The sequence below is a fragment of the Nicotiana sylvestris genome, chromosome 5 (assembly GCF_000393655.2).
Source record: "Nicotiana sylvestris chromosome 5, ASM39365v2, whole genome shotgun sequence".
Classification (NCBI taxonomy): Eukaryota; Viridiplantae; Streptophyta; class Magnoliopsida; order Solanales; family Solanaceae; genus Nicotiana; species Nicotiana sylvestris.
Genome location: NC_091061.1, coordinates 89,200,326 through 89,211,668, shown reverse-complemented (window position 1 = coordinate 89,211,668; position 11,343 = coordinate 89,200,326). Strand labels below are relative to the sequence as shown.

Below are 11,343 nucleotides of genomic sequence, written 5' to 3'. Positions count from 1 at the left end.
TCCTTTATGTGCATTATTTGAAAGATAAACACACTGCTTATGTGGACTATTTACTCCTAAAAAGGAAAAACGGGTAGGATTAACCTTTTCTGTAATGCAGGAAATCATGAATCAAGTTGTTTACCCAAAGATTGGCATGGTGTTGGACATCCCTCCCAAACTAAAGGCATGGTGGAGAAACTTAGGAGAGAATGCACAGTACCAAGTACGAAAGAAGTTGGGTCACCTACCGTTACTTATGGAAGTCACAGCATGTAAGGAAGTAATTGAAGCATCAGTCACCTTCTGGGATGAAGAAAGAGCCGTATTCAAATTTGGGGAAAATGAGATGACACCATTTTTAGAAGAAATTTGAGGCTTCATAGAGAATGTGAGTTTGTTATGGAAAGGCAGACATTCTTGGCAAAGCGCTGACATGATTATTCCAAAAAATTTCTCGATAAAAGAGTTCCTTGAAAAGTTTGGTTTTGAGAAAGAAATGGGGCTAAAGCATTTGAAAGAATCCAAGATACCCCTGACTGTCTGTTCGACATTTTTGGATGTTCAGATGCTTTTATACGACATCTAGAGGTGTTCTCCTCACATGCTTCTTGGAGTGAAAAGAGGGTATTCGCCTTTTCGGTTTGTATCCTCGGCTCCTAGTATTTCCCCGAGGAGCAAAACAGGAGATTCACACCCGACTTGTCATGGTTGCTGATGAATTATTTAATGGCATTGATGGAAAGCCATACAACATAGTGTCGATGGTTGTTGTAGATATATACCGAGCTTTGGGCCTTTACAAGAAGGGATTTAAACATTTTGAGGGATGTAATTTGTTGCTACAGTTGTAGTTTATGGGGCCATCTTCGAAAGATCAGTGGAAGCCAAGAGCTTTACAAGAAAAACGGTGCTAATCATATCACTTCATACACGATCCCAGTGGTTGCATTCATAAGAGGGATTAATATGGGAGGCCGAATCAAAGATAAGGCAACAGAAGCTGAAATCAAGTACCGTTGGTTGAAAAGAAGGGTGTCCGAGTCTGAAGCAAAGCACAAGGAGCAGCATGAGAAGGACACCAAAGAGATTGAAATGTTGACACAACAAGAAGAAATATAGAAGCAACAAATAGAAATATGGAAACAACAAGCTATGGAAATGGAGCAAGGACTCAAATATTTGGATGGAGACCTCGAGAAGTAGATCATAGAATGCTATTGCCAAGGACTCGATGAAGGAGGAAAGTTAGCCATGGTTTACCTTGTGAAGAATCGCCAGAAAATCGACAAGGCAATAAGAGCAGCGAAGAGGCTAAGGGGCAATGAAGAACCATCCTTAGTCAATTAGATTAGAACTATGTTGTAATCTTTATTTCAATTATGGCTAAGCCATTGTAATCGTTTTAGACTAAGACAATGTTAGTATTTCTCTTTTCATTTATGTACTAAGACTCAAATCATCGATGAAAGTTTATTTTGGGGTATCTAATTAAGGAGCAATGGAATCATATAAAATGGTGTGTCTATCTCTCAAATTTTCGATAGGCCTACCTCTGGCACAAAGAGGTCCCGTGCATACTAGGACACGCTTATCATTGCTTGACTTGTTTGTATTATTATGTGATTTGTTTGTTATGTGATATACTTGCTTTTAAATTTAATCACCCCTTACTAACATTGTCTTTTATTTTCTTTTTAAAGGTTTTCTATTTTATTGCTCCCCAAGGTTGATTTGTGTTGACTGCGAACTGGATGAACACCCATACTTCACGAGATCTAAGGCACAAGCAGCTACCAACATGACTGGTTCAAACACATCTAATATGACAGGCTTGGGACTTGTCACCGTTTAACGAGACGAACCCGAGGCTCAGAAGGAAGGGAGGTTACTCTTCGTGATGAGCACATTGCCTAGTTATCGCAACAAGTGGCTAACCTGCAAGGTAAAACTGAACAGCTTTGGAACCTTACCAATCTTTATATTAGCCTCAACACACCACTTCCCAAAGAAAGGACAAATGCACCTATCCCACCACCTTTCCCATCGTTTGACTCACCTATCCCGAAACACCTTCCACCAAACCCTCTACTTCACAACAACAAGCCAGCATCTACTAACGCACATGCTAACCCGCAACAAGCCAACCCATCGACTTTCAACACATCATATGTTTCCTAACCACCACTAGCCCAAAGCACCACGCTCACCCAAAACCACTATGTAACCCAACACATACCGATGGCACACGTCGCTATTCCTAACATGCAGCATGTGTCGCCAGTATATGTAGCGGAAGCACAACCTTTTACTACCCCTATGCCTTACCAACTTCACTCCAAAGTGTATCAGTATCAGGAAGCAGAAACAAAAGTAAGGGCCAAAGCCGACGAGTATATGGCGAAGGAGATCCGTGAGTTAAAGGAAGCATTCAAAAGTCTGAAAACCATAAGGAGTATGGAAGGTTTGGAGTATGAGGATCTATGTGTTCATACCGATGTCGATTTACCCGCAGGATATAAAGTACCAAAATTTGACATGTTTGATGGAAAAGGAAACCCACGAGCTCATTTGAGGTCGTATTGTGATAAGTTAGTTGGAGTGGGAAAGGATGAAGCTATCAGGATGAAACTTTTATAAGGAGTCTTACAGGATAAGCCCTTGATTGGTACACAAGTCAAGAGTCACAGAAATGGCGCAGCTGGAGTGTCATGGCACAAGAATTCATGGATAGATTCAGATTTAACACCGAGACCAACCCAGATAGATTCTATTTGATAAAGTTGGAGAAGAAAACAACAGAATCCTTTAGAGAGTATGCCATGAGATGGAGGGCAGAAGCAGCAAAATTCCAACCCCCGATGGGAGAGGATGATATGACAACTACTTTTATTCGATCTCAAACGGATGGAACATACTATGAGAGATTGATAAGCATGCTGGGGTAGAAATTCTCGAAAGTTGTTTGGATGGGAGACGATATAGAGGAAGGTCTCAAATCTGGAAAGATTACAAACTTGGCAGCACTACAAGCAACGAGTAAGGCAATCCAGTCAGGAACTATTGGAGGAGCAAGTAAGAAGAAGGAGAAAGAAGTATCTGTTGTTATGACCATCCAAAACCGCAGGCCTAACCAAATGTTAACCTACCAAAACTCGTTACCTCAACCTTCATACTATAGCCCATACACGCAAACTCCTCAACCTTATTACCAACCTTCACCCATTCCCTATCCTGTTTATAATGCTCAACAAACCTATTATCTACACCGAGCACCCACATACCCGAATCCATCACATTACCAACCCACATATCCATCTCAACCCCACTACCAATCACAAAACCGCCCAAATGCACCTAGACCTCGCCCGAGCTTTGAAAGAAAACTAGCCAAAACCTATACACCCCTAGCTGAACCTTTAGCCTAGTTGTATGAAGGTTGAAAGCCGCAGGAGTACTCCAACCGTTCTAGGAAGAGTTCCCGACCCCCTCCCAGGATGGTATGATGGGACCAAACATTGTGCGTATCACTCTGGTGTGACGGGACATGACACACAAAATTGCCTTACTCTCAAAGATAAGATTGAAAAGTTGATCAAAGCAGGAACCATTCAGCTTAAGGGAGCTCCCCCGAATGTGAACAACAACCCTCTTCCAAATCACGATGATACCGGTATTAACATGATATCTACTGATGAAGATTGGAATTTGGAAGGAACAATTGTACCAATTGAAGATGAGAAAAAGGCTGTGTCATCTGCCTTCATTGCTCCTGTCATCACAGTGCAAGTGCGAGCACCAATTGAGGTGGAAGTACTCCCTCCGAAACCCAGGATCATGGCTCTAGTTGCTCAGAAACCCTCATTTGAAACCAAAGCAGTTCCTTAGGACTATCAGTCTGATGTAAGGAACAAAGGAAAGGCAAAATTAGTTGTAGAAGCTGCTGCTGCAGGTATGACAAGATTCGGTCGGTGTTATGTTCCTGAAGAAGCATCACGAGGAAGAAGAAGAAGAGTTTTGGAGAAAAATGCAATGTAGCGGATACTTTGTTGTAGACCAACTGAAGAAGACGCCAGATCAAATTTCCCTCATGTCATTATTGATGAGTTCTGACAGCCACAAGAATGCTTTGGTAAAAGTACTCAATGAAGCATATGTGCCAGCCGAGATAACTAGTGAACATTTGGAATCTATGGTAGCCCAAATTTTAGAAGCCCATAAGATTTCTTTTCATGAGGATGAATTGCCACCTGAAGGTCTAAGTCACAACAAAGCTTTGCATCTCACTGTCAAGTGCAGGGACAAGTTTGTTTCTAGGGTTTTGATCGATAATGGTTCTGCATTCAATATATGTCCTTTCACTACCCTCAAAGCTTTGGGAATTGATATTGGAAAAGTTCGTGAATGTCATGTGAATGTTAGAGCTTTTAATGGAGCGCAAAGGAGTGCTATTGGTGAAATTGACTTAGCATTACAAATTGGGCATGTGGAGTTTATCATTGAATTTCAAGTGTTAGATATATCTGCTACTTATAATTTGTTGTTGGGAAGGCCGTGGATACACATGGCTGGTGCAGTCCCTTCCACTATGCACCAGAACGTGAAGTTTGTGTGGAGTCACCAGGAGGTTGTGATTCATGGAGAAGCAAGCAATCCCATTTACCCCAAGAATTCAATCCTTGTCATCGAAAGTGTGGAGAGGCTGGATGGACCCACTTTCCACATTGAAGAAATTGTGACTGCTACTCGAGGTAAAGAGATAAAGTTGCCAAGTGTGTTCATGATGGTGGCATCAGAAATGTTGAAGAATGGTTTCGAGCCTGGTCGAGGAATTGGAGCAAGGTTGCATGGAATAGTGGAGCCAATTCAGTTACCGGGACAGAACAACATATTTGGCCTAGGGTACGAACCCACTCCAAAATAAGTCTTGGAGGCTCGTCTCAAGAAGAAACGTGACATTGTCCTACCACAGCCTATCCCGCCGCTAAGCCAGTCATTCCCCAAGATAATTACTATTCATGAGCTAGATGAAGATGCTGAAGACGACCTCGTTGAAGGAATCAAGAACCTATTTATTACCAACTGCAACGTGATTTTGAAGGATTGCACTGAGGCGCGAACTATTTGGGATGCCGCACCTGGAGATGTTTTGAACAATTGGACTTGTACCCCGTCCTCGGTTCACCGGGAGTCTTGGTAGATGGATTGTATTAGTAGTTGTTTTCAAAAAATGATTCAAAATTGAGGCCTGAATCGTGTCTATGATTTTTATGTTGTTTGCCTCGATCTTTTGGAAGCTTAAATGCAAAATTTGAATATACTTTTTCACTTTACATTTAAATTTTTGTCTTTATTAATTTTCTTTCTTTTTATTGTGTTTTTCAGCAAACAAATTAATAAAAATGCCGACATCGTGAATGTGACATGTAATGAAACAAGTGAACAAAATAACAAGAAAGATCTTGAAGAATATGAAGAAGATGTGCTGCCTGCAGAATTAACTAAAGAACTTGAGCAGTTTGAGAACAAGTCAAAACCAAATTTGGATGAAACTGAGCATATAAATTTGGGGGATTCAGAGTCTATAAAAGAAACAAGAATTAGTGTCCATTTGACACCATCAGAAAAAGAGAAATATGTGGATCTTTTAGACAATACGTCAATGTGTTCGCTTGGTCGTATGATGACATGCCTGATTTAAGCACTAATATTGTTTCCCATAAGTTGCCAACGGATCCATCTTGTCCCCCAGTAAAGCAAAAAACAAGAAAATTCAAAACGGACTTAAGTTTGAAGATCAAAGAAGAAGTCTCCAAGCAATTTAAGGCAAATGTCATCCGAGTCACGAAGTACCCCACCTGGTTGGCCAATATAGTACCAGTACCAAAAAAGGATGGGAAGATCAGAATATGTGTGGATTATCGGGATCTCAACAAGGCTAGTCCAAAGGATGATTTCCCACTTCTGAATATTCACATACTCATTCATAATTGTGCAAAGCATAAGTTGCAGCCATTCGTTGATTGCTTTGCCGGTTACCACCAAATTTTGATGGATAAAGATGATGCTAAGAAGACAACGTTTATCACACCTTGGGGGTGTATTGTTATTGGGTAATGCCTTTTGGACTCAAGAATACAGGTGCTACATACATGAGAGCTATGACAACTATTTTTCATAACATGATCCATAAAGAGATTGAGGTCTATGTGGACGATGTCATCATCAAGTCACGGAAGAGTTCAGATCACTTGGTAGACCTAAAGAAGTTCTTTGATAGGTTGCAGCGATATAATTTGAAGTTGAATCCCACAAAGTGTGTATTCGGAGTTCCAGCTGGAAAATTATTAGGTTTCATTGTCAGTAGAAGAGGCAAAGAGTTGGATCCTTCAAAGATAAAGGCTATCCAAGACCTTCCACCTCCAAAGAATCGGAAGGACGTGATGAGCTTCCTTGGTCACCTTAACTACATCAGTCATTTCATAGCCTAATCAACAGTGATTTGTGAGCCGATATTCAAGATGCTGAGGAAAGATACCACTACCAAATGGACAGAGGAATGTCAACGAGCTTTTGATAGGATCAAGGAATATTTATTTAACCCACCAGTGTTGGTACCTCCGGAACTTGGAAGGCCGTTGTTGTTATACATGTCCATATCAGATAATGCATTTGGATGTGTTTTGGGGCAACATGATGAAACTGGGAGGAAGGAACAAGTCATATACTACTTGAGAAAGAAATTCATACCATATGAAGCAAGATATACTTTGTTGGAACGTATCTGTTGTGCCTTAAATTGGGTTGCACAAAAGTTGAGGCATTACTTCTCAGCATACACTACTTATCTCATTTCCAGGATGAACCCGCTCAAGTACATCTTTCAGAAACCTATGCCTACAGGAAAGCAGGCGAAGTGGCATATTTTGCTAAGTGAGTTTGACATCGTGTATGTTACTCAGAAGGCCATCAAAGGACAAGCTTTATTTGACCACCTTGCAGAAAATCCTGTGGATGAAGAATACAAGCCACTTAGGACATACTTCCCAGATGAAGAAGTATTATTTGCTGGAGAAGACATTTTAGAGGCATATTCTGGTTGGAGAATGTTCTTTGACGGAGCCGCAAACTTCAAAGGAGTCGGAGTTGGAGCAGTATTAGTTTCAGAATCTGGATAACATTATGCAATCTCAGCAAAACTTCGTTTCCGTGCACCAACAACATGGCAGAATATGAGGCTTGTATACTTGGTCTTAGAATGGCTGTTGATATGAACATCCAAGAGTTGTTGGTTATATGTTATTCAGACTTGCTGATTCATCAAGTACAAGGCGAAAGGAATACAATGAACACATAAAACCTACCGTACTTATATTGTGTAAAGGAGTTGTGTAAGAAGTTTATCAAAGTGGACTTCAAGCAAGTTCCAAGAGTTCAAAATGAGTTTGCAGATGCTTTGGAAACTTTGACTTCCATGATTCAACATCCAGATAAAAACTACATAAACCCCATCAAGGTGAATGTGCAAGATTAACCAGTTTATTGTTTCCATGTGGATGAAGAGTCAGACGGAGAACCATGGTATTATGACATTAAGAGGTATCTCAAGACAAGGGATTACCCTGAAAGAAGCAACCATTACCCAGAAGAGAACGCTTAGGAGATTGGCAAATCACTTTTTCCTAAACGGCAAAATCCTATATAGGAGGACCCCAAATTTAGGACTGTTGAGGTGTGTAGATGCCAGGGAAGCAACCAAGCTGATTGAAGAAATACACGCAGGAACATGTGGGCCTCACATGAATGGGTTTACCTTGGCAAAGAAAATTCTGCGAGCAGGTTACTTTTGGATGACCATGAAAACAGATTGCATTCATTTTTTACAGTAATGTCATTAGTGTCAGATCCACGGTGATTTGATTCGAGTCCCACCAAATGAACTCAATGTGACGAGTTCTCCTTGGTCGTTTGCAGCTTGGGGCATGGATGTCATTCGCCCTATTGAGCCAGCCGCCTCGAATGGGCATAGATTTATCTTGGTAGCTATTGATTACTTTACAAAGTGGGTAGAAGCCTCTTCTTACAAGCCAGTTACAAAGAAGGTGGTACAGATTGTCCGCAACAACATCGTTTGCCGATTAAGAATTCCTGAGTCAATCATCACAGATAATGGAGCCAATCTCAATAGTGACTTGATACAAGAAATATGTGATGAGTTCAAGATTACACACCGAAATTCCACTCCCTACCGACGTCAGATGAATAGAGTCGTTGAAGCAGCCAACAAGAACATAAAGAAGATATTGCGGAAGATGATTGATAACTATAGGCACTAGCATGAGAAGCTACCATTTGCTCTCCTTGGATATCGCACTACAGTCAGAATATCAACTGGGGCAACGCCTTATCTTATGGTCTATGGAACTGAAGCCATATTACCAGTGGAAGTTGAAATATCATCTTTGAGGGTCATCCAGGAAGCCGAGCTGAGTAATGCAGAATGGGTAAAGAATCGGTACGAACAACTTATGTTTATTGACGAGAAGAGAATGAATGTTTGCCATGGTCAACTCTATCAAAATAGGAAAGTGAAACCACGTTAGTTTAAACTGGGGCAACTGGTTTTGAAGCGCATATTCCCGCACCAAAATGAAGCTAAAGGAAGGTTTGCACCAAATTGGCAAGATCCATACATGGTGCATCGAGTATTGACTGGAGGAGCACTGATTCTAGCAGAAATGGATGGAGAATTGTGGCCCAAGACCATCAACACAGATGCAGCCAAGAGATACTATATTTAGAGGCATATCTAGCAACCTCTTTCTTTTCTATGTAATGCTTCTTAATGTAAATGAACTACGTTTGACCTGATTCCCGTTTAAGAGGGAATACATAGGCAGCCCTGTGGGTTCGGTCTCATCATAATAAAAATTCAATATTTCCCCCAAATTGGAAATTGGGGCAACTTTTGAAGGCATCATCATAAGGAGGCATCAGTCATCGACAAAGGATGGTCAAGCAAGATGAATGACGGGATTCCAGATGAGGACGTTCACTTTGTTTCAAGAGCATGTCACAATGCAGAATTCGGCAATAACTTTATTTTATAAAATTTATGCATATTTTATTTATTAAAATAGGATTTTTCATCAAAATTTCTTAACTATTCGTTCGCCAAGATTCAATGTTGGGTGGAGGTTACAAGTCCAAACAAAGTGGGAAGCACAAGATTATCAAAGGCCAGAGCATCAAAGTCAACACGGATCAACATTCCCCCCAAAACTCACAATTGTTTCTTTGAGTGCAGATTTTAAAGATAGAGGAAGCAGAAGAATCAATAACGAATATAAATATCAAGAGCCTTCGTCAAGAGGTTTGAATTTTTTATAGTACTTTATAGAAAATTACACCTTTTGAATGATGATGATCTTTAAAATCCAAGTTTGAGATTTTTCTAATGATGATTTTGGAATCTTACAATATTTTTTAATACATTGATTGTCATTACTTTTCAGCTACTAATTTTTTTTATAAATGCAAACTACATGGCACACGGCTTTAAATATATTGCACATAAACATTTAAATACACTGCACCATTGCTTTCAAATACACTGCAAATGCACTGCACAAATGCTTTCAAATGCATTGCACCATTGTTTTTGAATGCACCATTTCCTGCAAAATGCATAATATAAATGCTTTTAAATGCACTGCACTTTTGCTTTCAAAGGCACTGCAAATGCACTGCACAAATGCTTTAAAAAGTACCATTGCTTGCAAATGCACGATGCAAATACTTTCAACTACACTGCACCATTACTTTTAAATGCACCACACAATTGCCTTGCAAATGCACCACAAATATTTTCATTACCTTAAATCATTTGGCTTGGAATACCTCATCAGTCATTTGGCTTAAACGCCTCAATTTCTTCATCATTTGGCTTAAATGCCTCATTTTCATCAATCATTGGCTTAAATGCCTCATTTTTATCAATCATACATAAGTCATCGCTGAAAGGCACCATTTACATGAATCATTGGCTCAAAGCCTCATTTCATTAGTCATGATCAAAGAATTATTTTTAATATACCTCGCTTATTTTATGATAAATTAATGGCTTAGAGGTGTCACTTTAATGAAATTATTGTTATGACTTATCGCATTTTTATATCTCGTTTACTAGTAATTTTACCTAACCTATTGAGTTTAGCAGGAAATTTAGCACAACGTGGAACTCTATCTAAGCAGCGGACTGGAATATTTTGCTGGGGAGGAAACCAGACTCGCCAGCAAAAGTCAAAGGTCTACTTTCGGATTCTGTTCGGCTTGACTACCAAAATCTTACCCAAAATCCTTATTTCGACACATTTTCTTTCAATCATGATTCCCAGTGTCTTACACCTTGTGTCTCCATAATTCGACACTAAGGCAATATTTTAGGATCCGCATCAATCATTAAATCCTACTCCATAGCACCATCAGTCTGGAATTACATATGGCTTGATTCTCGTGAAACCCAAGATATGTAGGCAACTCGAAACCAGAGTTCGACCCTAATCATTTTTTTTATCTCCCTTTTGCCCCATTTCAACCTTAATGGTCGGGACAAAATTGGCTACTACATCAATTTCTTTGCCCGAAAACTCTTTCATCATTTTTGGTCAAAGAGGGGCAGCTGTTGATACCCAATTTTGTCCTACCTTTCTTCTGATTAATTTTCTAGTGCTCCCTAGTCATTAATAGTTTCATGCCCTATCTTAATTATTTCTTACCTTTTATTACTATTATTGTTATAGTTATTGAAGTGATTAGTCTATTATTATTATTATTATTATTATACACATTGGAGGCATATACCTTAGTTTTATACACATTATATATATATATTTAATTAATTTAATATATAAATATATATATGTGATGCACATAAAATACACATTAAATAACACAACATATATAGTACTATATTATACACATATTTTTGGAGTTTCGTAGAGTTTTTGAAAGACATGTTTATTTTTTTTATGGTTGCTATTTTAAAATGGTCATAGTTAAAAGATTTTGAATTATCAAGAATAATTTATAGTGGATATAAATTTCAATCAAATCGTGCCAATCGGTTTGTGTAATTAGCACGATGAATTATTTTCAAGTTGTTTGCAAATACACAATTTTAATTTTAATCCATACACCTCTACCACTTCTCTAAGTCTTCGAATTCCCTTAAAGGAAGAAAGTTATTGAAAATAATCATGAATTTTGAGAGAGATTCAACAATTAATTAGAAGTGATATTTGTGGGGAGAAAGAAATCCATATTTGGATAAGTTTATTACTCAACATAATTTTATTTTAAAAG

At 39.1% G+C, this 11,343-nt stretch overlaps 1 protein-coding gene across 1 annotated transcript; it reads left to right on the top strand.

The window, feature by feature from the left end:
* The first annotated feature begins 4,006 nt into the window (after positions 1–4,006).
* Positions 4,007–6,096, top strand: LOC138868952 (uncharacterized). Its single transcript, XM_070146533.1, has 3 exons — positions 4,007–4,881; positions 5,365–5,617; positions 5,704–6,096. Exons 1-3 carry the CDS (start codon positions 4,007–4,009, stop codon positions 6,094–6,096), a joined length of 1,521 nt encoding a protein of 506 aa, XP_070002634.1.
* The last annotated feature ends 5,247 nt before the right edge of the window (positions 6,097–11,343 follow it).

What these genes read in the sequence shown, in the direction of transcription:
- LOC138868952 (XM_070146533.1), top strand. Translation starts at nt 4,007, where the DNA reads ATGCAATGTAGCGGATACTTTGTTGTAGACCAACTGAAGAAGACGCCA. An exon ending in AACAACATATTTGGCCTAGG is followed by an intron (nt 4,882 to 5,364) that starts GTACGAACCCAC and finishes TGTGTTTTTCAG; the next exon opens with CAAACAAATTAATAAAAATG. An exon ending in CATCAGAAAAAGAGAAATAT is followed by an intron (nt 5,618 to 5,703) that starts GTGGATCTTTTA and finishes GTTTCCCATAAG; the next exon opens with TTGCCAACGGATCCATCTTG.